The 27,775-nt window shown below is 42.9% G+C and overlaps 1 protein-coding gene across 1 annotated transcript in view; it reads left to right on the top strand.

Moving 5' to 3' along the window:
- The first annotated feature begins 2,162 nt into the window (after positions 1–2,162).
- Positions 2,163–27,775, top strand: part of PRKG2 (protein kinase cGMP-dependent 2) — a 111,532-nt gene continuing 85,919 nt past the window's right edge. The window contains exons 1-2 of the mRNA XM_055138987.1: positions 2,163–2,297; positions 12,268–12,738. Coding sequence (XP_054994962.1) covers positions 12,281–12,738 — 458 coding nt within the window. The 5' untranslated portion in view covers positions 2,163–2,297; positions 12,268–12,280. The remainder of the gene's footprint in view (positions 2,298–12,267; positions 12,739–27,775) is intronic.

Raw genomic sequence — 27,775 nt, 5'->3', positions numbered from 1 at the left:
CCCAAACTCTAACCAGTTGGGTGACCCTGGGTATCACCCGTGGTTTTTAAACTCTGACCCCAGGAACAGTAAGCAAAGACAAAGGACATGGTTGGCCCAGTATGAAACATTTCTGGAACATATTTATAATACGATGTACTTGATATTTATAATGTGATGTACTTGATATTTCTGCTCAGTTAGATTTCATTTAAAAATGCATGCGCTATGGGGCTGGAGAGATAGCACAGCGGGTAGGGCGTTTGCCTTGCACGCGGCCGACCCGGGTTCAAATCCCAGCATCCCATATGGTCCCCTGAGCACGGCCAGGGGTAATTCCTGAGTGCAGAGCCAGGAGTAACCCCTGTGCATCGCCAGGTGTGACCCAAAAAGCAAAAAAAAAAAAAAAAAAAAAAAAAAAAAAATAAATAAAAATGCATGCGCTGATCTGCTAATCAGCAACTCAAAGTTCCCAAACACAAACAAACAAAAAAAAACTGGAATAAATGTAATGTAATGTAAGTGCTTCAAAAATGTCTGATTTCCTCTTTTGCTGTTAACTGTTCATAAAAATCCCCCCCATTGATGGAACACTATTATTACAGGGATCTAACCATGACTTAATCATTTTTTCTTTTCCTGTGTAAATTTTTCTCCATCTCTCCGTTGGGCGATTTTGAAGGCCTGCATGAAATGGAAACACTCTGGCATATGTTCATGAAAAATTACTTTGTGCTTTCTCTTATGTTTCTCCTCAATTAGCACAAAACCTAGCAGAACTACATTCTTCCACCTCTGAAATGCAACGGCTCCGTTCAGCTAACATGTTTTAGGGAGGCCTCAGCTCTATATGAGTTTATGGAAGTCCTAGCGCAGACCTCCGCTCCAGGAACCCGGCCGCCGACGCCCTGCGGTTTCAAATCAGAGCGTTGGGTTCGAACACTCTCTGGAGGCGTCCTGAAATAGACCCTCACTGTAATTCCCACCCCGCAGCACAGAAACTGCCCTTGTCCTTGGTGCATTCGCCAGGGAAATTCCTCTTGGGGCAGGAGGAAAGGGGAAAAGCCACACCAACTCCAGACTCCAGAGCACAAATAATCAATCGGTGTGTGTGTGTGTAGGGCTGGGGGGTGGGGAGGGGGTGTGTATACGTATATTTAGAAAGCCATAACGCAAGTCTGACTGGGGGAATAACAGCCTGCAAGCAAAGGACTGTCGGGAAGACTGTTTCCAGCTTGAGTAAGGCAGAATCCCCGTGCAGGGCTGGACAGATAACACAGGAGTGTCGGTGATTGCTTTGCACGCCGTTGCCTCCGGGTTCAACTCCGGGAGCCCAGAATGATTTCTCAGTCCCCATTCCCGGACTGATCCCTGAACGCCGAGCCAGGAGTAAGCTCCGAGAGCACTGCTGGGTGTGATCACCCCTCTCCTCCCCCAACTTTAAGAAATGCAAAAATAAGGAAGCAAGAATACTTCATCCAGACCTCCTTGCAGATGCCCTAGGCGGGGAGGACACCCGGGTTCCTTGGAGCTCGGTTCAAACCCCGACTCTCACCCCCAGCATCACGGAATTGGTAGACTTGGAACAAGTGGCAGCTCCGGAGCACTGAAAAGCGAGCACACCGGCAACGTGCCCGAGCCACAGAATTCCGGGAGGGCGTCGGCGGGAGCAAGGGACAGAAGGTCCAGGGTACGTGCGTGTGCCCTGAGAGCACGGTGAGATGAGAGATTTTGCTTTGAAAACAGATTTGGTTGGGGGGGGGCAGAGGGGGAGAGAAAAAAAGAGGAAGGAATTCAGCAACTTTCCTCTGTCCTCGTCCGCCCACACTTAAAATAGAAATAATCACATACACACGTGCACACACACGCTGGCACACACACACACACACACACACACACACACACACACACACGCACACGCACACGCGCGCGCGCGCGCCCCCAAACGCGATGCCATCTCCGACTTCAGTGGCCCGGCACGGGCCGAGGGGCATCAAGTGCAGACTCGGGCTGGCGCGCGCGGAGTCGAGCTGGGGGCCCCGGGCGGGGGTGCGCGGGGGTGACCCCACCTTCAGGGCCGCGGCTCGCGGCGCCCGCGCTGACCCCCGCCCCGTCCCGCCCCTCCTCCCCGCCCGCCTCCCGCCGCCGCCGCCGCCGCCGCCGCCGCAGTTCGGGCCTCCCTCCCTCCGCGCGCCCGCCCGCCCGCCCGCGCCCCGGTTCCCACGTCCCCCGCCGTCAGCCCCGAGACCACGCGCGCACGGACGGGGGGTCGCGCCGGCGGGGCCCGGCCGCGCACCTGGAAAGTTCCCCGTCGCCTGGTGAGCTGGGCCAGCCCGAGGGGCCCGGGGGTGAGGGGGGGAACCTGGGTGTCGGGGTGCGCGGGTGGCTGCGGGTGCCCCCTGCACACGCTCTGCCAGCGTCGCCCGGTGCTCGGCGCGGCCGCCGCGCGCCAGCTTCGGGGACGCTGTGGGAAGGCCACGGGGTTTGAAGAAACGGGGTGCAGGGCGCCAGGGGCACCCTCAGCCGCGCGTCCTGAGGGTTCTCTTTTAGCTGGGGACTCGTTCTGGGCCGGGGCGTGGGGAGGGTGGGAGTCGGGGGGGTTGCTGGTCCGCACGGCCAGGGCGTGCGCTCCGCTCCGGAGCACTTTAGCTCCATCAGGCTCGGGGCAGGTAGTGGGGGGACGCGTGCTCAGGCCAAGACTTGCTGGGTCCTGGTCAACTTGTGTGGGTGTCTTGGGTCTCTCTCTGGGCACGGCGAGGAGCTGTCACCTTTCTGGCCGCGATGAAGAAACAAGAGCAAGCAAAGCAAAAACAATCTGCCAGTCCCCGCTCTGGAGCTGCGGGGTGCGGTGGGGGGTGGGGGGCGGGGGGGAAGGCAGGGGGTCGAGTTTGTGAAGCGCTAGGGTGTGAGTAAACGCGCAGCGCTGGAGGCCACGGCTGAGACTAGAATAGGAGGAAGCAAGCCAGGCAAGAATGAATATTTAGAAGGAATGACGCTCTGACAAACTGACGCTCCGAAGCCTTGGTTTTGTGGAGCTTCATCCCGTTCCGAGCGAGCGTGCAGGCCTTTCTTTGTATCCAGGCACCTGCCTTCTGCAGCCCCTCCAACTTCGGAGTCGTCGAATGTTTCTTTGTCACAAGTTTCTGTTTAACTCCCGGAGAGGGCGAATGTCCCGGGTGACACTTGGTCGCTGTCACAGTGCTCCGCCTTGCTCTGGCACGGGAGCCTAGGACTAAAGCGGTGGAGAATTGTTTCTGAGCATTAGAAGACAACCTTACCATTGGAGATCTGTGTTAACTAGAAGTGAGGATGGGGGGAGGATGGTGCCCAGGGCTAGTTCTATTGGTGAACTACTTCTAGACTACTCTAGAATCCTTGTGTTGTGAGGCTAATTCGCAGGGAAGGCTTATGGTGCCAGGATGTCATCCAAGGCTTCTGACCCCTTACTCTCTTGCTTCTTCTGGGCTATGATCTTATCAATGAACCCCCTTTCTCTTGTGCTCTGATTTTCTGTCTTCACTGGTCGATTGTTCTGGGATTACAAATGCTCTCCGATTTCCCCTCATTTAAAATCACTGTGCCTGGACCGTGGTACCATCTTGGAGTGACCTTTGGGCGCCGGGTTCCGATACCACATCTGCCACTCAAGCCTCACCTCAGTGTTTTTCTGTCTCATCACTTTTGATTTGACACGCCTGTGGGGTGGGAACGGCAGCCTGCTCTCCTCGTAAAAAACTCATCTTCATGGTTCCTTTGAAACTTCTCTTGCAGATTTTGTTTGTTCCCCTTCTTTCCTAAGCAACATCCCCAGATAGTATCTACACATGCTTATATAATACTGGCGTTGCTTTCTGTCTTCCTTAGTGATCTCATCTCCTCCTCTGATTTTTATTTTGGTGCGAGGAGCCATACCCAGCAGTGCGGGGCACCTCCTCCTCCCTGGGGACCTTGCGGGTGCTGTCTCAATGCAAGGCCAGTGCCTTCATTCCTGCACAAGTTCTAATGCGCCTCTTACCTGACCCCTGCCAAGCTCTCTGACCAAGACCTTTCTTCTTTGCTGTTTCCAGGCATCGGGATGACTCACAAGTACCTTAGATATATTATATCTTCACTCATGACCATGAAGCGAGAAGGTCTTCGTTACCTTGCACAGTGTCACGGCGCTCGATTTTGAGTGAATGAATGAATGAATGAGTGAATGAAATGACTTCATGGGGTTATCTTTCACTAGAGCCCTCAAAGATCAAAACATTGAGATGATTCTTGACTCTTTTCATGTGCCCAGTGGTTTTACCATCACGTAGAGATTTTCCCTTGAAGATCTTGCCCACCCCCATTACTTTTCGTCCTTTACTGTTTGCTTATCCACAGCCTCAGTTTACAAGGCCACAGTTTTTTTTTTTTGACCATATCTATTTTTTTCTTTCAAACTTCACATGGACCCTGACAATCCTCCTCTCCTCCGTGCCAGTCTCCTGGCCGTCTCATCTCTTTCTTCAGCTTCAGCTTGCGTTTATGTAATAGTGATTGCTAAATATTGTCAGCTTCCTTCTGTCACTTGGTTTTCTAGTCCTTTTCTTGCTATTGAACTTCTCTGCCCTTACTTTTCCACAGGCCCCTTATAGCAGGCATTTCTGAAGTATGACTTACTATTTGGTTTCTCAAATGTACCTTAATACTATTTTGATGAAATGAAGTCACCTTTCACTTAATTATCATGACAGAAACTTCGAACTCTCTTACTGGTTCCTATCACACTCAAATTCCGTCAGATACAACTTGCTGACTTACACCTATAGAACTACTTTTCGTGTGTGCCTACCTGTCCATCTGACATTTTAGCATTTCCCCAAAGAAAATTACTGAATGGAATACCCCAAATCTGAAAATTAAAATATGGACTATTTGGCATCCCTAAAAAAGGTGGCATGAACAATTTGCGCTTTAAAGTAGGGGCACTTTAAAGAAGGTGGCCCACCTCTGGAGTAGCTGGACCTAGAACAATAAAAAGCTCATATGACTGTCTGACAAGAGAAAATCGTTTTCCAAATTAAGATACGGTAGACAGAGAAAACAAGCAGTGGATTCAATACCAAGCCTTAGGTCAACTGTCACAAGGTCAGATGAACAGATGCTTTTAATTGTGGCTTTGAGATGGAACCGAGCTGTTTCCTCACAAGGACAGCTCTGTGTGGCTTGCGGCAGGAGGAGGAACAGAGATTTAAATATCCAGTGATGGTTAATTATTTTCTAAAAGAACTTTAGTGAGACAAAGAGTAACCCTAAATGCACCCCAGTGTGTTTAGAAAACTGTATAAAAGCCTGCATAATTTCCTCCTCTGATTTTAGGCTAGACTACTCACATCATTAAAAAATTCTTTCCAACTTTTAGTGATTTATTGAGGGGAAGGAAATTGTAGCGTTACCTACAAGCAGAGTGTTTACCAAATCTTCTATGACTGTGTCCTTTTCCTTCTCACCACCTTGGAGATAGATGGTCCATTTTATTTCTTGAGTACAAGAAATTGAAGACATTAGAATAGGGTTGGGAATACTGTCTGACCATAACCCAATTCTCATCAATTGTTATTTGGATATGAGAGGAATAAGAAATGATTTTATATTTATTGCCAAGAAAATTATCTCTCTATAGGACAAATGTGACCATACGATGTGTAAAAAGTTTCACTTACAGTACAATCCAGATACCATAGAACGGCATAGAGTGCTTTTTAGTACTTTTTCTCAGTTAATTCACTTCTATCCTCTGTCATCCATCATGCATTTTTGCCTTTTCCCTGAAAATACCATCATTTTTTGTATGTTATAGAGTTTCCTTTTACTCTCCTCCCCACCTTTTCCCTGTTCTTTAACTTTGCATGTATATATTTGTTATAATAACGAACCAATATTGATACACAATTACTAACAAAAATACACAACTTAATAAATGCTAATTTCCTGTATTATAGATTTTGGAACTTTGGACAAATATGTAAACATATATCCATCATTAAAGTATCACAAAGAACAGTTTTACTGTCCTAAAATTTCCACTCTTCCCCCTTTCTTTCCTTCCTTATTCTTCCAGAGAAGGTTATCACTGACTTCCTTATTGTCTTCAAGTTTTGCTTTTTTCAGAGTATCACACAGTTATAATCATCATATAGTATGTAGGTTCTTCAGATTGACTTCTTTCAATTAACAACAGGCATTTAAAGTTCCTTTGTATCTTTTCATAGTTTGATGGCTTTGACTGTTCATCACCAAATAGTATTTCTTTTGCCAAAGATAAGTTGACTACATCTGAGTTCTCTATTCTGTACCATTGGTCTCTTTGTCCATTTTTTAAATCAAATTTGCAGTTTAGATTATTCTAATTTTGTGGCAAATCTTGAGGTCTGGTAGTATCAGCACTCTTTTTTCTGCACTATTGTATTTAGTGCATACATTTTATTTTGTATACTTTCTACTAAGACAAGTTATTGTAAAATAATATTAAGAAATTAATCCTATTATTTCATGTATATTTAACATATAAAGATATCAGGGTACTGTGACTAATTCTTATAGTTTCTCATTTAATACTCAAACTCTTAATTAAAATGTTACTACTCTCATTTAATACTCATCGTCATCATCATCATCAACATCATCCCGTTGATTGTCGAATTTCTCGAGTGATCTCAGTAACGTCTCCATTCGTCCTAGCCCTGAGATTTTAGAAGCCTCTCTCTACTCATCCTTCCCAACAATTGCATTGGAGGCTCTTTCAGGGTCGGGGGAATGAGACCCAGCTTGTTACTGGTTGTGGCATATGAATACGCCATAGGGAGTTTTCGAGGCTCTCCCATGTGGGCAGGAAACTCTCGGTAGCTTGCCAGTTTCTCCCAGAGGGAGAAGTAGGCTATAAGATATCCTACTTCTAGGCCACGCACTTCCAGGACCTTGCTTTTAAGTCTCTGGATGTTGGCCGTTGACAGGATTACAGGGCGTGTGAACACCTAGCTACTGGAAAGTGGGAAATCTGGGCGGAAGAGGCCCAGTCCTGATCCAAGCAGGCTTGGAGGTCTCAGCCCCAGGTCCCACACACCTGGGTTTCTCTGCTGGTACCTTTATGCATGAGGTTTGTCTGAACATGTGGAGAGGGGCCTTGAGCATGGGTGTGGCTAGGCTCCGGAGGTCTTCGGCCACTGGGAGCTCCGTTCGGGGTGGGAAGGGAAGCTGGAGCTCACCCCCTCCTAGGGGCCCTGGGGAAGACAGTCAGGCGTGCTGGCAAGAGACTCTCAAATTATTTTATTCAAAATCTAAAATAATATTCAACATTATTTTACCTGCCTGTCCTATGTTGACATAAAATAAGGTTTCTATTATTGCTATTCAAGCTCAATTTATGCCTTGGGGTTTACACTTCTATACAACTGCCCTTGGATAGGGATTGTGGCTTTATAAGTGAGTGAGCCCATGTAACTCTATTTCCCATATTAATGTTGCACATGAAGCTACACATATAAATGTGTGTGTGTCTGTGTATGTATTTATATCAGACTCCAGATGGGTACAGAAAGGAATAGCTATCATGATTTGAGCCAAGATTTTGGTTTCAAGCTACTTTAGGACTGGGGAAAAATAGACAACAAAGCTTACTTAGTTCCTACCATGTTGACTGTCGGGTGTTAATCTGACTGCAAGAGCAGTCACAATCCATTTGGATTTCCTTGTGATTTTTCTCATTGTATCTTATACGTATGTTTTATACATAGCGATAAATACACTGGTAATTTAGATCGTAAAGATTTCCTTTCTCGACATTTCTTGCTACATGCTACTACTTAATCCATTTTCTCCTGTCCTGGAGAAAGAATACTATCTTCACAGTGGACCTGTTGTTTCTCTGCTTTCAGTGATAATCAGATGCAACCTTTTGGTTTAAGGATTTCACTGTAATATGTGAATATCGAAAGGGTTACATGCAGGAATCATAAATTTTAAGGAATCTTCATGACCCAGGAACCTAGACTCTGTCATTCCTGATGCTATTTTGCTGTTTGTTTTATAATGCCTTCTTTCATTTTTAGTGGGAGCTATGACCCAGAGCCAGAGAGGTATCTTGGAGAGATGGATCCATGCATGCCGGAGGCCTGGGTTTGATTCCTGGCATGAAATGGTTCCCTAAGCACTACTGAGTATAGACCAAAATAAAAAAGGAAAAATATAATATAAGCAGAATAACCACAGTCCCCACCACTCTAAGAGAATAATTTGCATATTTAAAGACCCCTTGTCTGGAAGACTTAGATTTTACTGGACCTCTGACTCATCCGGCAAAAATCTCCTCTTGGTATTTCCTTTTACCAAGATTCCACACACTTTTTCTCTGCTCTCATAATTTATTATTTACTTGATGCCTGCTACATGCCAGACGTTGCCTGGGTCACTTTTCCCAGCCTAATATGAATAATAACTCTATGAGATAGACATAATTACATCCATTTGTTAGACAGATAGATTCTAGTAGTAATTTATAGGAAGTTACACAGCTGGGGAAGGGCAGATTGTTTTCTTCCCTTGGCTAGTATGATTCCGTTGTTCAAGTAAAATGCTCTTTATCTCTAAGCTCATTTCTAATTGCATTATGTTCTGCTCACCAATAATAAGCTATAGTACTGGCTAGATTGATGGGGCAGCATCCTGGGGTCCAATGGCTCTTTGGTGATGGGGCAGCTTCCTGTGGTTCAGTGGCTCTTTGGTGATATCCCACACATACATGAGAAATGACTTCTCTCAGTGACTGATACAGAAAACTGAGGGACTCTAATTGCTTTTACGAAGTCAGACATGTGAAGCCTTGACTTTAGGGACAAAATTTTAATGAACAAACTGTGAAATAAGGCTTAGTATTGAGCCATTCAGGAGCTCACTTGCATATCTGAAATTGGTGAATGAAAGATGCCTTAGTTACTCTCATTTCACTCTTCTTTGGAATTCTAAGCAGCCTGTAAGATTTATACAGCTCCAACACTGACTGCATTAAAACCAGAGAATAGTCTGCATTTTGGGAGAATTCAGCATCCTCTACCTAATTGTGCTTCAAGTTTATACAACTATTAGATCAGTAAAAAGAGTGCTTTAGATTCCATACATAGAGGGAAGGAGTCTTTTATATTTAGAATATGAAATTGAGGATGATAGAACTTCTCTTTAATGTGTCACATCTGGACAAATTGATATAGTACTTGCCTTAATAGAGCACATAAAAGTTAGGTTTTAGCAAGCAATGATTCTGTGGATAAAGACTTAAGAACTTAATGATAGTGTTAAACATTTTCTGCTTACATTAACATTTTTATAATTTATTTTCAATTTATTTTAAATCGAGGCATCATTGGCTTACAGGAGTGTGCATGGTTCTGTTATTAGGGTTTCAGTGTTGCTATCTCATATCCACTCACATCCCTCCACCACAGCCCATTGGACCTTGCAACCCCACTCTCCCTGCAGCCCCTAGTAGCATCGATTTTGTGGCCAGAGGATTGTTTTCCATGAATGTTGCCTCTTTCCCTGGTTTGTTTCCTTATATAAGCTAAAATGAAATGAAAGAGAAAATGAAAGAGGAAATCCCATATTTATCTTTCTCCTTCTGACATGTCACTTGCTATGCTTGCTTTTGTCTTTCATAAGGTCATCCCCTTTCCTTCTACCGCTCTTGGCCTTCTGGCCTTCCTTTATTAGAAATGTTGGTTCTTTTTTTTTTTTTTTAATTTTTAATTTTTTTTTTTGCTTTTTTTTTTTTTGGGTCACACCCGGCGATGCACAGGGGTCACTCCTGGCTCTACACTCAGGAATTACCCCTGGCTGTGCTCAGGGGACCATATGGGATGCTGGGATTCGAACCCGGGTCGGCCGCGTGCAAGGCAAATGCCCTACCCGCTGTGCTATCGCTCCAGCCCCGAAATGTTGGTTCTTGAACCAGCAAAGCCTACTTAAAGATTGACAAATTGCTATAAATTACAGATTTTTACACAATATTAATCGAAGTATAAATTCCACATGTTATTCATTATAATAAGTAATTAATATTCATTAATTATGAATATTTTTCATAATAATAATTGAAAGTATTAATTAGTATGTTTTTTCCCTGTCATTCAAGATCTCATTTCAGTGGCAGGGGAGAGGGTTTCAGGGAGGGGAGGGGAGGGAGGGGAGGGGAGGGAAGTGTCACACCTGACAATGCTCAGGGGTTACTCCTGGCTCTGCACTCAGGAATTACTCCTGGTGGTGCTGGAGGGACCATATGGGATGCTGGGGATGGAACCTGGGTCAGCGATGTGCAAGGCAGGTACCCTTCTTGCAGTATTATCTCTTCAGACCCTTTGAGAGCTCATTTAATTTTATTCTTTAGTTCCAATCTAATATCTTTTGAATCGTTTATTTTGACATACAAAGGTGTCCAGGGCCACTTTATTGAATTCCAATCTCCTCAGCCTTTTTCTATGTTCTTAATATACTAGAATCCAAAGTGCTCTCAAGTCAACAGAAGCTTAAAGGTTACACTTGCCTTGTTTCTGCAACACAGTAAGGTCATTCTCTGGAGCATAATATTTTTTAAGTTACCACCTTGAATCTCAATTCATGAGGAATATCTGAGTTTTAAAGCAAGATTGCTTATATAAATACATTTGTTTTCTGTGTGTACTATCCATTTTTGGTAGCTGCTTTGGTTATTGGGCTGCATCTGTTTGAAACTTAGAGGTTGCTCTACGTTTTCCCTTTGTAGGTGAAGAAACCTTTGTTGTTGCAGAGGTTGAAATTATTGCAACAGAGCTGGCAAAGTCCAGCTCAGCTGCGGCACTTTATTTCTCTTTGAGTATGAAATTTAGATTAAGGGAAGGGAAAGGATGTGTGGGTTGCACCATTTTAAAGTGTGATTCCTCTCATCTGATATTCGACAACAAGAGGTAATTCAGATTTAGTTTACAATTATTATAATGCTTTTAGGACTGTGGCTGACTAAAATTTCACGTACAAAACTCTGATGTTTAAGTTGGTCTAGAAAGACTTGACTTCTTAATCAGAGCAGTATCCCTGCTTCTGTATCACCAGACTTCACCCTTCCAATTTTTAAAAATTAATTGTGATTTTAGGTCCTTATGATCACTGATGTTCTATTTTCTGTTTTTTTTAATGTGTTCAGTAAGCCTAATAATTTTTCTTCTTAGGTGGTATAAATAAAATCACAATTTTATTGTGCAACTTATTTATATTTATAACAAGAGTAAAATGCGTAACTATTAAACTGAAAAATGGATTTTTTGTTTCCATTTTCACTTTGCTATGGAGCATACTTGGCCCAGGTGCTTGATCTTATGGCAGCTGTGTGTATATATGTACCGTATCATGCTTGTTGGAGAGCACATGCAAGGCCTTGTGTAAGCTAGGTGTGTACGCTACCTCGTGAAACACATTTCTGACTCCTAAACAAAGGTTTGTGAATCATCACTTTTTTTGAAGCACTAAAATTATGACGCATAATCCCGGATGGATATGCTTGCTGTGATTCAAGACCCAGGGGATTAAGAATTATTTTAGGATCAACACTGAGGACATCCCTGACAAGAAAACGATGGAGCTTTGCACCATAGAGCGTCACTGGGGACATTTCAAATGTTAAGCAAAATGTGTAGTAAAGTTCCCTTCCCTGTTCTACTTTATAGTGACTGAGCCCTGACAGGTTTTAAGAGCAAAAATTAACAGAAATACAAACCTGAACAGAGAAAAGTGCTTATAAAGGGCCACCGCCACGGTGTCTCCCTCCTGAGGAATGGAGATGTGTTGTTTTCAAACCAGAGATGCTTTCTCTAGGGCAGCCGCACCGGGAGCTCTGAGAGTTGTGATATTTGCCAGCCTCGGCTGCTCACTTGTGTTTTCTCTTTACCTTGCTGACATCGGATCACAGTTCTGTTGCGGTTTTTGACAGGTGTCCTGAGAGAACCACCAAAGGGCACAGCAGGTCACCACTCAAGCCATCTATGAAAAATTATCCCATAGGACACTTGTGCAAGCGAAGGGTCAGGGAAGCATGAAACCCCTGCCACCTCTTTCTCATGGAGGACAAAAGGGTCCAATCCCTAGCTCTCCTCTGGGCGCGGGAGGGATTTACGGCTCTCTCAAACAATGATGACTGCTGCGTTTCTATTTATGATACCGATGGGAACCAGAGGACTGGCGAGGGCTGTCGGGAAGTGAAACTCCACCGAGTAATGATAATTCTCTGTCTTCTTGCAGACCCTCACCCAAAATGGGAAATGGTTCGGTGAAACCCAAACATTCCAAGCATCCAGATGGCCACAGGAACCTCAGCAACGATGCTCTGCGGAGCAAGGTGCTAGAGCTGGAGAGAGAGCTGCAGAGGAAGGAGGCCGAGATCCAGGAGCGGGAGTACCATCTGAAGGAGCTGCGGGAGCAGCTGTCTAAGCAGACCGTGGCCATTGCTGAGCTCACGGAGGAGCTCCAGAGCAAATGCATCCAGCTAAACAAGCTTCAGGATGTGGTCCACCTGCAGGGAGGAAGCCCGCTGCAGGCATCTCCAGAGAAAGTATCTTTGGAGGTCCACCGGAAGTCCTCAGGATTAGTCTCTCTGCAGAGCAGAAGGGGGGCGAAGGCTGGGGTGTCTGCCGAGCCAACGACCCGTACTTATGACCTCAACAAACCCCCCGAATTTTCCTTTGAGAAAGCAAGAGTCAGAAAGGACTCCAGGTAAGAAGTTCCCGCCACCTTTGGGTTTAGATGGGTTCTTAACATCAAGGACCCAAGTGCTGTTGACTAAGCTTACCAACGTATGGAAAAGACCATATGAAGTCCTTTTCGAGTGGGGCAGAGAGGGTCCCTAATATAGTTTTGTCTTGTCTTGCAACAGAATCTCCATCTGAGCAGGGCTTTTCTTTAAAAGCATGAATTGTACTTGACCTGAATTTTGATATGTGATATATATTCCTGAGGATCCAAGGGTATGAAAAATCATTTCTGTTCTCTTGAATAGAATAATAGTTGAATAGAATAATAGTTGAAAGAAATCTCGCCTTCTCTTGTTCTCTACACATCACAATGAATTATGAATGTGTCTACTGCAAAACCACTCCTCGGCACTTAGTCTGCAAGGGTCATAAAAAAATAATAAGATGGAGTTTCACTCATTCATTCCTCGAATCTGTGTTTCTGTTGAATATTTCCTCCTGCCAGCCTCTGGGCTCGATGCTAAGTATATATCAGTAAACAGACATCGAGGTGTTTTCACAGGGGATCAGTAATGTACACAGAGATGAGTGAATATTATGTGATCAATAGTTGGGTTTGTAATAAAAAGGAAGACAACACACTAGTGAGGCATATCTGTGATTTAAGAGGTCAAGAGGTGATGGAATTAGAATTGTTAGTGAGGTCTAGCTGAGCAGATTATCCTTACCTGAGACCTGGAAGAGAGGAAAAAGCAGCATAGATTAGTTGTAGGGGTGTCAAATACAGGAAACTTAAAAAATTTGAATTAGTTTTTTGTTTTCTTTTGTTTTGTTTTCTGGGCCACGCTCAGCAGTGCTCAGGGCTTATTCCTGGCTTTGTGCTCTCGAATCACTGGCTTTGTGCTCCGGAATCACTTGGGAGACCACATGGGGTGCTGAGGGTCAACCCAGATCAACTGCATGCAAGGCAAACACCCTTTTCACCTTACCATCACTCCAGCTGATAAGACAAGAATTTTTTTTGGTTTTGGTTTTTGTCACATTCATCAATGCTCAGGGTTTACTCTTGTTTCGGTGCTCAGGAATTATTCCTGGTGGTGCTCAGGACACCATATGGGATTTTGGGGATTGAATCCGGGTTGTAAGCACCCTACCCACTGTACTATCACTCTGGCCCTGGATAAATTTTTTTTTTTAATAACACATTATTATTTGCCATAATATTCTTTTGCATGTAGCATTTCTTTCTGACTCATGTTTGAACTCCCTAGCCAGGAATTGATTGGGAGCATCACAAGCATTTCTTTTCAATGGGTAAATATTTATTAGTTGAAATTAGATCTTTGCCTTAGTCTTTGCTGATTCAGCATCTCTTTAGCAGAATATTGATTCGTGAAATTGAATAATTTTTTAATTTTTTCACAGATGCAAGTGATATAAATAAAGATCAGGTATCTTACTGAAACAAATGATTAATTGGCAATTAAAAGTGGGGTGTTAAATTTACCTGCTGACAGTACTTGGCACATAGTGAATGATCAAATAAATATTTGTTAGGGAAACTGACTTCACGTTGGATCACCAACCATGATACTTGTGACTAAAGGAAGTCATGCTAATATGAAGTTTCAGAAGAGCTTAAGCCAAATATTAGGTCTAGTTTTGACTGGTTGAGAGTAGTCTTATCTTTTGTAGCACTGCACTGTAGCACGGTCGTCCTGTTTTTCATCAATTTGCTTGAGCGGGCACCAGTAACATCCCCATTGGGAGACTTGTTGTTACTATTTTTTTTTTCAATTAAAAAAATAAAATGAAATTAGAGATGAGTTTTATTTTTTTTTTATTTATTTTTTTTTTAAATAATTTTATTGAATCACCATGTGGAGGGTTACATAGTTCTCAGGATTATGTCGGTTATACAATTCTCAAACACCCTTCCCTTTACCAGTGCCCATCTCCCATCACCAACCCCCCCAGTATACCTGCCACCCCCTCCCACCTCCCCAGTCCCCACCCTTGTACATGATAAGTTCCACTTCGTTTATGCCTTATCTCGATTACATTCCATGTTTCAACACACAACTCACTACCGTTGTTGGGGTTTCCCCCAAAAAAGGAAAGCAGTCCTATTGCCAAGGAGGCATTTGATAGTTCTCCACTGCTAAGAATATAGAGATATTAAGTCCCGCTGTTTGTTACATAACTTTTCTTTTTCCCCCTTGCCCCGCGCCACCGAGTTCACGCCTGTTTGGTAATCGCCATGCTGCCTGACAAGGGAAAAAAAAAAAAACCGAAAAGGATGGTTATTTCCCGTCATCGGCAGGCGTGGGGCTCTGGCTTAGTTGATAGACTAGTAGAGTTTCTGCAAGCAGTTTCTGGAACCGAAGGGCTTGCGCTGGTATCGGCTCCGGCTCGAGATTCCACCAGCGTCCCACTGTTCCATGTACATAATTTTTCCCCTTATATCCCATTCCCACGCCACCAGGTCTGTTTGCTTAATGGACATCACACTATGTTTGACACCACGCCGCCTTTCTTCCCGAGAAAGAAGGATATTTCTTCTCAGTCGGCGTGGGGATATAGCTTAGTTCAGTCTAGAGAGATGGCTACCACTTTGATTGCCTTCAATATTTCAGCAACAGACTTACTATTCTTGTTAGGATCTCCCACAAAAGTCCGACCCATTAAAAAGGGACATATTACATATTGCTGATGCTAAGATGACATTAGGTCGCGCGGCCACGACAGCGGCCGCGCGGTTTTGGGTTTCTGTATAAAGTCCAGGGAAAGTACAACCAGAAATAACATCACTACAAACTTTTACCCTTTTATGGTGCTCATAAGATGGAGAAGCCTAGAGAGAGGCTCGGCGTCTCCATTTTGCGCTCAGGAAAACCGCGGATCCTGCGCTGTGCTCAGGGGGGAGGTGTGGAGAGAGAGAGAGGTTAAAAGAATTGGGGGATGCCCGGCTCCCACTGTTTCAGCGCCCCGTGGGGTCTCTGGTCCCATGCCGGAATTAGTTCAGTGGGCTGTTTGGAGTCCAAGAGCGCTTCCTTGGGCTCTTCCATCATGCTCGCTCCGCAGCAGGGTCCAAAGGGCTTGTTGTTACTATTTTTGGCATATTGAATACGCCACAGGTAGCTTGCCAGACTCTGCCGTGCAGGCGGGATACTCTCAGTAGCTTGCAGGGCTCTCCAAGAGGGACCGAGGAATTGAACTGGGGTTGGCCATGGGCAAGGCAAACGCCCTACCTGCTGTGCTATTGCTCCAGTCCGTTATCTTTTGTAAAAGTAATAATTATATTTTGTACAGGTTTTAATGGAGCAAATCTACACATCATAAGTATCATAAACAGTCACTTTGTTTTACTAAAATTGAGCATGTCACTACTTCTCTCTTGTAAGAAAATTACATAATACCAGTTTATTGATGTATCATATAGCTTAATAATATGTTATTTTGCACAACATATATTTCAGATAACAATGATCTATATATAAGAAGTGTATGAAAATTATTAAGTTCATCTCCAATATACATTATGCATATTATACCTGATTTTCTATAGTGAACAAAGACTATGTTTATAAAACTTAGGCCCTTCTTGAAGCAAAGTTTGCCTGATATTAGGTAACTGAAAAATCTAAGTGTTGTACTTTCCACTTATTTCCAGTATATATTATAATATGTAATGATATTGTAATGAGGCAATGAAAATTAGTAATTATGAACATTTTCTAGGATAAACCATAGCCCCCCAGTCTGTTTATAGTGAGTGGGACACAGGAGAGGAAAGCTCCTGAGTAAGGGTGACCCATGATTCTTTGCATCACAACTACATGCCCGATGGACATGAGTCTATGTTGAGATCATGTGATATGGAAACCGTCCATTTTTTTCCCTAAAATTAATTTATTTTTATTTAACGAGCCGTGATTTACAGAGTTATTGATAGAGGAGTCTCAGGCATGCTATATTCCAACACCTATCCCATCACCAGTGTCGGTGTCTACTTCCTTCCGCCAGTGTGCCCGTGCACTCCCGTCCCACGCGCCCTTCCCCTGACATCTTGACAGACACATGTCAAAGTGGCTGCACTTTAGATCTCATGAGAGACAGTTGGTTTTGTAATGATTAAGTCTTCAGCGACCAAACTAGATTGGTAGGTTCTAATCAACCCCTGTCTGCAGTTATAGACTCTTCTATTACTCTGAGATATCAGTCAATATGTTGGGACAGACTTGGATGACTGTTTCTGTGCTCGTTTTTTCCACCAAAACTTCTCTCTGTCTCTCTGTCTTGCTCTGTCTCTCTCTGTCTCCATCTCTGTCTCTGTCTCTGTCTCTCTCTGTCTCCATCTCTGTCTCTGTCTCTGTCTCTCTCTCTCTCTCTTTCTCTCTCTCTCTAGATCTAGAATAATGGGTTAAACACAGATAGCTAACATTATCTAGAGATGAAAATTTTCCAGTTTTTGAAAGTGTTCAATATTACAATTCATTTCCTCTTTTCAAATAGTTTTATAACCTATCAAAAATTTGTAAGAAACAATTTCTAGAAGTTCTATCATTAAAAATACAGGAACAAAATATAGTACCCATTGGTTTGCCTATCTTCCTAAGTCTTCCTGCTAGTATTGAAGAATTTAGCATATTAGTAAGAAACGCCTCCTGTATTTAGTTTTAGATTGTCACAATTTATTTTTTATACTCCCATAAGGGTTTCAGACTTAATTCATGACTAAATACGTTCCTGCTAATTAGTATCAACCGCATTTTTTATTTACATGAAGTTTCCGCTTCACGCTGAATCAGAAAACCATTGAGTGACTCTTTTTTTCTTTTTGGCTCAAAAAGTATGTTATTGGCAATGATTATCAATGAGCCAGAAACCGAGGGGAAAACTCCTAGTCCTCTGGCAGTATTGGATATATATGAAGTATCTATAAAAACAGAATGACATTTGGTGGAATGATAGATTTAGAACTTAAACGGAATCAGCAACTCATGAGAAACTTTGATGTGCATGCCCCAGTGGTATGTGAGTTTTCTGAGATTTCTATTCTCAAAATATTTCAAATGTCAGGGAAGCTCATTGGCTGCCAGACTCAGGCTCACTTGTCCTGTGCCTATTCAGTGAAGTTATCATGTGTAAAGAGGTAACTTAGAATGTGGACTACATTTCCCTACTGTAGAGCTAGCTCTACTTAAAAATGCTCTGTTTGGGGGCACTCAAATTTGTCTCCTACCAAATTCAAATTGGGCTGGAGAAATAGCACAGTGGGTAGAGCCTTTTGCCTTGTACGTGGCAGACCCAGGTTCAATTCCTCCCTCCCTCTCTGAGAGCCCGACAAGCTACCAATATGACAGTACTACAGTGCTACCAAATTCAAGGGTCGATATTTTAAGATTTTTGTGTGAGTTTAATATAATTTGTTATTTAGTAAAACTTTCTATGTTAATGAAAATTTTCTATTAGTGTTTTCCAGTATGGTAACCAATAGCAAAATATGACCTTGGAAACTTAAAATGTGCCACAGAGCAATTGAAGTTTTGGTTTTAAATAATCAAAAAAATTGAAAATCCATATATAAATATTGAAAATATTCAGTGTTTCAGTTCTAGGGTTTTAAATTATAATTGATCTTTCCTGGTTTGGGAATTATGACCGAATAAGGCTTAGGAAAATGTAGTAGAAAATAAGCTCTGTGTTAGCGCTTAGCACAAGACCTCAGAAAATGAGCAAGAAATGTGTCCGATTGAATTGGACACAATGTGAAATTGCTCTTAAGCTGCACTGAACCATCCATATACCGAAGCCTTTGTAGTGCCTTGGAGGCATGCCCACTGACCATTTTAGATCCTCAGAAGCATCTGGCTCTGTGGGCATGTGGCCCGTTTCTATTACAGGTACTCAGCCTTATGGAAGGCTCATAAATCATGATGAGTCAGAGTACATAGTATATCAAATACTCTAAATTCAGATTTAAATTTAATGTGGTACACATCAGACGACTGAAGAGCTAGAAGAACTGTAAAACTTTGACATGCTAGCTCCCTTCCTGGAGAAGTGAGGGAACAGGTGCGCGGCAGTTGCCGTGTAGACAGATGTGACTGAGCTAAGATTAGAAGCCAACACTCTTGGTGCTGGAGCCATAGTACAATACCTAAGGATAGGACGCTTACCCTGTGTGCACCAGACCTGGTTCAGTCTCTGGCACACCATATGGTCCCCTGCACCCCACGAGGAGTGGTCTCTGAGCAAGAGCAGGAAGTTCTGAGCACAGCCTGGTGTAGCCCAGATACCACCACTACCCTCATAAAGGACAAATAAAATCCCAAACTCTTGACTTTAAAACTATTCTTTCCTTCCAAATTGAGTGTTCTTACAATTCCCCACCACAATAAAAGACCTAACTTAAGCCATTATGGGCGCCAGTTGGCTTTATAGTCACGTGACCAGTGATGGGTGGAAAGAGCAACGATGCTCTCTGGCTTCTTCCGAGAGTTGAACACAGCCTATCTTCCATCAATATTCACTGACAGCCTGTGAGTGCAGACTTGAGTGAAAAGGGCACAGAAATGGATTTCTTTCATCTGCGGGTACAGACTGTGATATTTATCCAGGGCAGGAATGGGTCTGCAAGTGAACGCAATGATTCTCAAGGCTACGAAGGGAATATCGGTAGCAAAGGGCATAGAGGGTGGCGGTAAGAAAGTGCTCAGGCAGCATTTCTGTTCATGTTCTGCTTCTCTTGAACACCAAGACCACTGGGCATTCGGAGTGCAGACCTTTCACTGAAATTGAATTTCATGTTTCTGTAGATGTTGTTTAGCAAACTTCACTGACTGGGAGGGGAAAATTACAAGCTCATGCTGAATATCTGGTGGAACACAGGCAGATTAATCAGAGACATCTGGCAAGTTGTCGGTATGATGGCCTTTCGCTGAGAATTTGAAACTATTGTTCTTTGGTGAGAAAGAAAAAGCAAACAAAGACTTACTGATTTCAGAGCTTGAGCCTAGTTTTACGAAGCACAATTGGTTTCACTTGTCACTCCCACCCCAACACAGACTAGGTAAAAGTGGAAAATGCTAGTGAGTCACCCCTTCCAAAAGGATCGAGGAAGACTCTTTGTTATTATTTCTGTTTCCTTACAAAAGCAGTGCAGAGCAATTAAAAAATATGTGATTTTTTTTTGAGCTGGAGCTTGTCTATTGAATAATTAGAAGAATTTATGGGGCTGGAGCAATAGCACAGTGGGTAGGGCCTTGCATGCAGCTAACCCAGGTTCGATTCCCAGCATCCCATATGGTCCCCCGAGCACCGCCAGGAGTAATTCCTGAGTGCAGAGCTAGGAGGAACCCCTGAGAATTGCCAAATGTGACCCAAAAAGCAAAATAATAATAATAATAAAGATAAACATTTACTATCACTAGGCACCACTCTCACGAAACTTGATGCTTCTGACAAATCTCAAAGGTAGATATTATTGTTATCACCCCTGTTTTAACATAAGGAAAAATGATGGGGGCCTATAGAATTAATTACCTCATTTAAGATGGCTCAACATGACTTTTGTTTTCTCTTCCTTTTATTAGATAGGGTCATCAGGGCTACATCTGGGTGTGCTTGGGGTCTTGCAGTGCCAGAGATCAAATTCAGGCTTCTCAGATGCTAGCCTCATATCCTACTTCAGCCGTCTCCCCATCTCAGGTGACCCGCTTTAATACTGGAACCAGGATTTAGAATGAGAAAAGTTTTATCGAAAATCTGGGGCTGGAGAGATAGCACATAGGGTAGGACTTTTGCCTTGCACGCGGCCGACTGGGATTCAATTCCCAGCATCCCATATGGTCCCCTGAGCACCACCAGGAGTAATTCCTGAGTGCATAAGCCAGGAGGAACCCCTGTGCAACACCGGGTGTGACCCAAAAACCAAAACACACACAAAAAAAGAAAAGAAAGTCTGTCTTAACAACTCCTATATATTCCTTATATTGGGGTGTGTGTAGTGGGAGGGGACAGTGGGGGTTGTTGGACACACCCAGAGGTGCTCAGGGTGTGAATATCTGGTGGACAAAGGCACATTAATCAGAGACATTTGGCAAGTTATTGGTATGATGGCCTTTCGCTGAGGATTTGAAACTATTGTTCTTCGGTGAGAAAAAAAAAGCAAAGACTTACTGACTAGCTCAGGGGTTATTTCTGGCAGTGTTCAGGAGTGGCCTCTGGCAATGCTTGGGGGTCATGTGACACATTTGAATCCGGGTCAGCTGCACGCAAAGCCAGCACCTTTTCTCCTGTCCAATCTCGCCAGCCCTACATCACTTTTTCCAAGATGAGAGTTAAAACAAGACTCCGCAGCTTAGTTGGGAAACTGTAAATTTAAGTACACACTCAGAAATACGTTTCTGATGTTTTTCTGAAATATTACAGGTAGCTATCTGGTTTTGCTTTTTCTTAAATTGTGCTTGTGGTAAGTGCCGGCTATATTATCAGTTTGCAGCCAAGAAAAATTCTATGGGTGGGAAGGTAGGGAAACCTTTATTCTTTTGTGAAATAAAATAATGACTTTAATAATCGAGATCATCTAGATATCAGCCTTCTCATGTACTATGACATTTTCACCCTGCACCAAAAAAGCACATTAGAATTTGACCCCAAAGTCTTGGTTTGCAGTTATGATGCTTCCGATGAACTTCTTCAGGCTTGAGAAGTGTAGTCACGCCCTTCGACACAGTCAATACAACATTGATTGAATATTCAGTTAAGCACATTAGCAGTTGCTGCTTTATTTCTCCTTCTCTTTAATTTTCTCTATTTCTATCTCCACTCCCCCATTTTTATCTTAATATGTTATTTTGTTTCTCCTTCATTTGCTCCTGTTCTCAATACGTAGGTTAGTCATTGGTCTAACAGTTTTAAATACCAGTGATAGGCGACACTCTCTGTGCTAGGACCAGTATAGAGTTACCTCTCGTGGTTGCACAGCGAGCCTATCAGGGAGCACTATTCTGAGTCTTTCAGCGAGCAGAAGTAGCTGGTCTAGGGTCATCCTCATACTTCATCATTACTGGTGTCTACAGCTACACGAACCACCTCGATTTATCCAGAGGAATGATGACAGCTGCTGTTTAGCCAAAGAAACAAAGACACCTCCATTCATTTCCCCTGCCTGCGTTTTTTAGTAATTGATTATGCGTTTATGGCAGTTTGGGGGCCGGCTTGGCTCGGAGTAAGTGACAGCAGGTGAATTCAGCAGTGCTCATTCCTGCTGTTCTCGAGGCGGGGACAGCAGCCTCCGGCTTTCAGTGCCTTCTCAGTGTTCTCTGAAATAGGCCGTTCCTCCACCACCCGTTTCTTTTCTTACCAACTTAGTATGCCATTCTGGACACTGCCTGCTTCCTTGCTAGATTCCCGGGAAGTAGGGGGTAGTAAGTCATGTAATTGAGGATTCCTTGGCCTTTTCCGCTTTGCCCCTCAGGCTCTAGGGAAGGGTGCTGTCAACCTTTGTCCCCTAATTAGCAATGCAGTCTGTTTCCCAGACCTTCCTTTTCTTCCAGAAAGCCTGAGCTGTTTAGCTCCTGTCACCTAACTTGACACAAAAAAATATTCAAGAAGGAAATAACTTTATCTAGAAGGGGAAAAGCTCTGAAGCCAAGGATAAAGCTTTTTGGTGTTTAGATTTCCTTCAGAATACCTCAAAAGTGATAAGTTTCTTGTGTTTATCTCTTGGCTATTGATAAAAATAAGGCTTTTAAAACTCTTATTTACAAGGCCGTCTCCCCTTTGACTCTTACTTATTGGATCTATATTTTTCAGTACTCTTTGACAGTTTTTTTTAAAGCCTATATCTAAAAATGACCAGTCTCTCTTATACATAATAATTTTTACTAAAGTGATCAGGAACTACCAATTTTATTTAGTTCTTTCAAGAGGGTTTGTCATGCCAGGTTAATTTGAATGGGCAGTTTTGATGTTTGGGAGTTTGTAGATCAAGCTTGGGGAAATAGGATAGGAAAATCTATAGTCCCAATGCCCTCTTACTGGACAGGGAAAAAAATGAGATAAACTTTGATCAGCACAAGATGCCATTTGGAACTTCTAGGAAAGAAAAACTTGGAACAGAAACTCTATGACCACATGGCAAATTCACTGTATCACTGTCATCCTGTTGCTCATCGGTTCGCTTCAGCGGGCATCAGTAACATCTCCATTGTGAGACTTGTTGTTACTGTTTTTGGCATATCGAATATGCCACGAGTATCTTGCCAGGCTCTGCCGTGTGGGCAGGATACTACTCTCGGTAGCTTGCCGGGCTCTCCGAGAGGGACAGAGGAATCTAACCCGGGTCGGCCACATGCAAGGCAAACGCCTTACCTACTGTGCTATCGCTCTAGGACAATGGTAAATTAATAACGATTTATCAGCTCAAGTGTTTCCAGGGGTCAGGAATCTAGACCTGGCTGCTGCGGTCACCTGCTTAGGGCCTCACGTGCTGTAGGGATGGTGTCAGTTTTGTTTTCAGAACTGTCTATTTGTTCTTCCAAGTTCATGCGACCCGGTCAGAGATCAGTTCGTTGTGGCTGCAGCCTTCAGTTTCTTGCTGACTGTCAGCTGGGGGTCGCCCTCAGCCTCTGATGCTCTGATGTGGTGCCTTCTGGAGAGAAGCTCCCTCTTACAGGCTCTCTACGCTTCCTCCTACCAGCTCCTTTCTACCTGAGAAATCCCTCTACTTGGCTAAGATGAAATCTTACATAACATAAACGGTGTGACCCTCACGCCACAAATGCCATATTCATTTGGGAAAAAGTAACTCACAGCTTTCATAGCCACTCCCACGCAGGGGAATTCCTTTTCTCCCCTTTGTAAAATTTTTTCTTTATCGAATTACAGAGATAACCGCAGTTACAATGTTGTTCATGATTGGATTTCGGTCATAAATTTTCCAACACTCATCTTCACCAGTGTACATTTCCCACCACCAATTGTCCCCGTTTCACTCCACTCCCCGCTCCACACCTGCCACTATGTCAGGCACTTTTCTTCTCTGTCTCTGTCTCTTTCTCTTTCCTTGTAGGCCTTATAGTTTACAATACAGAAAATGAGAGGGTATCAGGTATATCCTTTTGCCTACTTTCAACACTCAGTTTCTACCCAAAATGATCATTTCCAACTATTATTGTCATGTTGGTGGTAGGGGGATTCTTCAATAGCAAGTGCTAGGGGATCATCTTAGAATTCTGTGTGTGTTCACCCTTTTTACTTTTCTGCTCTGAGATTCCCTGGTTAAGGATGTTAGCCATGGGTTCCCGGGATGTTGCACATTTTTTAAAGTCTAGAGTCTTGTGCACTCATGGTATTATCAACTTGATAGCCAAAAGGTGAAAATAGCCCAAATGGCCGTCTTTGGGTGAACCAATAAGCAAACTGCCTTGAGATAGTGTTCTGCTTCAAACAATTCATTTTTCCATTCATTAGGTTAAGTGAAATAATTCTGACTCAAAGGGACAGCATTATTTCTCTTATATTATGCACTTATTGGGTATAATTTATAATGGTAAAGAAATGGAATTGAAGTTGCTAGGAGGGTGGGAAAGGGGGAGAATGGGAATCATTGTGTAGTGGATAGAGAGCTGCAATTTGGGAAGATGAAAAATGTCTTGGATGTGGAGTGTGACAAGAGCTGCAAAGCAGTGAGAATAGACATACAACTACTCAATTATACACTTAAACATGGCTGGTTGAAAATGGCGTGATTTTGGGCTGGAGTGATAGCACAGTGGGTAGGGCGTTTGCCTTGCACACGGCTGACCAGGGTTCAATTCCCAGCATCCCATATGGTCCCCTGAGCACGGCCAGGGGTAATTCCTGGGTGCGGAGCCAGGAGTGACTTCTGAGCATCGCTGGGTGTGGCCCAAAAAGAAAAGAAAATGGCGTGATTTTTGTGTTATAGATTTTACCACAATTAAAAAATAAACAAACAAAACTTTCTGGGGCTAACTTGACCCCAAGATTTCAAAGGTCTGACCATGCTCCAAGTCTCATGCAAGATGATGGGAATAGGAAGAAGAGCGCTATAACCTCCCTTATTTCTATAAATAGTTTTTATTATACAAAGGGGAATTTTATATGGCAAAGTCTTGTGACTACAGGCATGAATTGTTATTAATCAATGATTATTGATTACTTACAGTAATTGTTTGCTGGATGTGTCTTTTTCCATGGAGACCTAGTTTCAGTGCTGAGGGAAGTGAGAGAGAAAGGACAAGTTCAAACTTCCTTACGTATTCTTGTTTTCAGTAAATTTTTAATACTGTGACCTACAATCTTGTTGATATTCATTTTTCAGAAACATAATGTTGCTGTAGCAGAGCACGATCAGGGGATAAGAGTGCCTACATCTCTGTCCCCATCTCTCACCCTCCCCTGCCCTCACCTGTCCACTTAGCAAACTGAGTTCTATAGGTAGACCCTCGGGATTTTTTATCATTGACCTTTTTTTAAAGTAGTTGTGATACTATACATTAAATGCATAGTGTAATATTTTGGGAGTATTAAAATAAACTGATATCCACAACTCCTAGAGCACCTGATTATATTGGTTGAGGTGAGGGTGCCCTGTGTCAGAATTGTAGAAGCTCCTATGATGATTCTGCTGTGTGGGAACTTAACAGGGTGTACATTTTGTCTTATGAACAGGTTTCCTTGCAGTTGACTTTCAAAATATTCAGTTGGATGGTCTATGAACAATACTCATTATAGAAATCACTGCCTATTCTTGACCATTTCTAATTAGCATGAGGCACAATGATGATTATGCATATCATTGAGTTGTCAGATTAACTTCCTTGTAAGTTTTGGTTGTTTTCAACATTTCATTATTAAACTCTGTTCTTGGATGCACAAGGGAATAAGAGTATCTGCATGTATTTAGGAGAGGTAGAAAGCAGGGTTTGTCAAGAGCATGAAATAACAGTAAATGTGATGAAATTGAATTACAACTGTCCTTAATTACATGGGCAGTAAGGTAAGAAAGTTGACAGGAAAGCGTCCTGCTGATTTTCTGATTACCCATGGCCTGACCTTTTCTTTCCATGTTTGCTTCCACGGACTTGTGGGCTTATTATGGATTTCTTTTCTCGTTGATTTATCACTAAGAAAATTTGGGAAAGCTAAATTTAGATGTTTATCCTGTTTCTTATCTGTTGTTTCTTAGCTGACAGATATTTTCCACATCAACTCTGTCTCTGTTCCCAGGACTGGTGAACTAGGAGAAGGGTTTTGGATGTCCCTTAGCATTCTTAATTTTGTTGAGTTCCTACCCTTTTAAGCACAATACTAAGTTTTTGTAAAAATACGAAGAAGTCTAGTTATGTCCTTGAAAATTCCAATCTCTTTGAGAAGATTAAAATAATATTGCAGTCTTATATTCTGGGAACACAGGAAAGGCAAGGGTGGCGGGGGCGGGAGGGGGTTGCTGCATTTTTAGGAGTTTTAGCAGTTTTGTGAAGGGGCCTTCCCAAGTAAAGAAGGCAAGTCTTAGGCCTCACTTTCAGAGCTGTACCAACTCAAGGGTTTTAAGTTGTTGGGAAGACGCGGACTTACACTAGCTATCACCATACGGTATGTAATGTAGTGTAAGAGCCAGGTTCTGTTCTCTGTCCTTGCTTTATACTGCTAACTCATCCGATTCTCACAGAAGTCCTATGACCTGTGGACTGTATTTATTGCTGTGAAAACAGATTAAGTGGGACTTTAGGGTTCCACAGATAAGAACTAGCAGAATTGGGAATCAACTCTGACATTCTCAGCCCAGCTACTGTGCCCTTACAAGTATGCTTTATAATGTGCTTTAAATTTGTGTCTATAAAAGTCAAGCTATGGAAACAGGCTAACAAGAAATCCCTGGAGATAAGAAAGGAGTGGCTGCTGGTCCCTGCGTTTGCACTGATCCTTAGGCAAAGAAGGTTGCAGGAGGCATTCTTCATCTGACAAAACAAACTGTGAGAACAACCACTAATAAGCAGGATCAGAGGAGGAAGATTGAGGGTTCAGCAGAACAAGAACTGTCAGTGGACTTTGACAAATTAAACTTCCTGAAGCAATTTAGAGGACAAGAATTTATAGCTGCAAAGAATGTTGATTATGTAAGTTGGGGATATTAAAGGATTTCAAGAGATGGCGAATGCTGCCACTGACTTGCATTCAAGACCCAGCCTTATGGGAAGAACTTTGAACTGAGTAGAGGGTTTTGGCTGTCTCTGTTATTTTTTCTTTGTGATTTCCAGAACATTCCCCATCCCATTATTCACCTCCTCTCGTCAGATATGGAGTAAGTGATCACTGCCAACCACTGCTCCTGTTGCCATTTACTGATTATTTACTAGTACTTTTTTTAATGAACGAGCATAATATACTGAGAAGAAGGTGTGATTTCTAGGCTCTAGTCACAGAGGAGAAAACAGACTCAGAAAAGTTAAGTGAATTGTCATACACCTAGGAAATGGCAGAGTTGGGATTTGAATTTAGGATTTCAGAAACCTAAGTGACACATATATTATTTCTTATTTATTTATTTATTTATTTATTTATCTATTTGGGTCTTGTGCCACACCCAACATGCTCAGGACTTACTCCTGGCTCTGCACTCAAAGATCACTCCTGTCAGGGTTGGGTAACTATATGGGGTGCCAGGGACCAAACATGGGTCAGGCAAGAGCAAGGCCAATGCCCTCCCCACTGTGCTATTGTTCTGGCCCCACAGATTATTTTTAAATAACTCTTTTATTATCTACAAATTATAAAGTGAACATATAAATTATAAAGTGAACATATTACTCAATAACAGATTGAGGAATAAAACGTCAGCACCTCCAAAATCTCGCCTGCTCATTTCCAGTCTTGACTCATTGTTTGCTCAAAGTTGGACTGCCATTGCAAGAGAGGGACAGACATAGAATGACTGCGCTCATTTGTGGAATATAAAATAACATAATATCAGACTAACACCCAAGGACAGCAGAGACAAGAGCCAGGATTGTTCCATGCTTGGAAGC

Source organism: Sorex araneus, chromosome 5, assembly GCF_027595985.1.
Source record: "Sorex araneus isolate mSorAra2 chromosome 5, mSorAra2.pri, whole genome shotgun sequence".
NCBI classification, from domain to species: Eukaryota; Metazoa; Chordata; class Mammalia; order Eulipotyphla; family Soricidae; genus Sorex; species Sorex araneus.
This window is presented reverse-complemented; position numbering and strand designations above follow the sequence as displayed.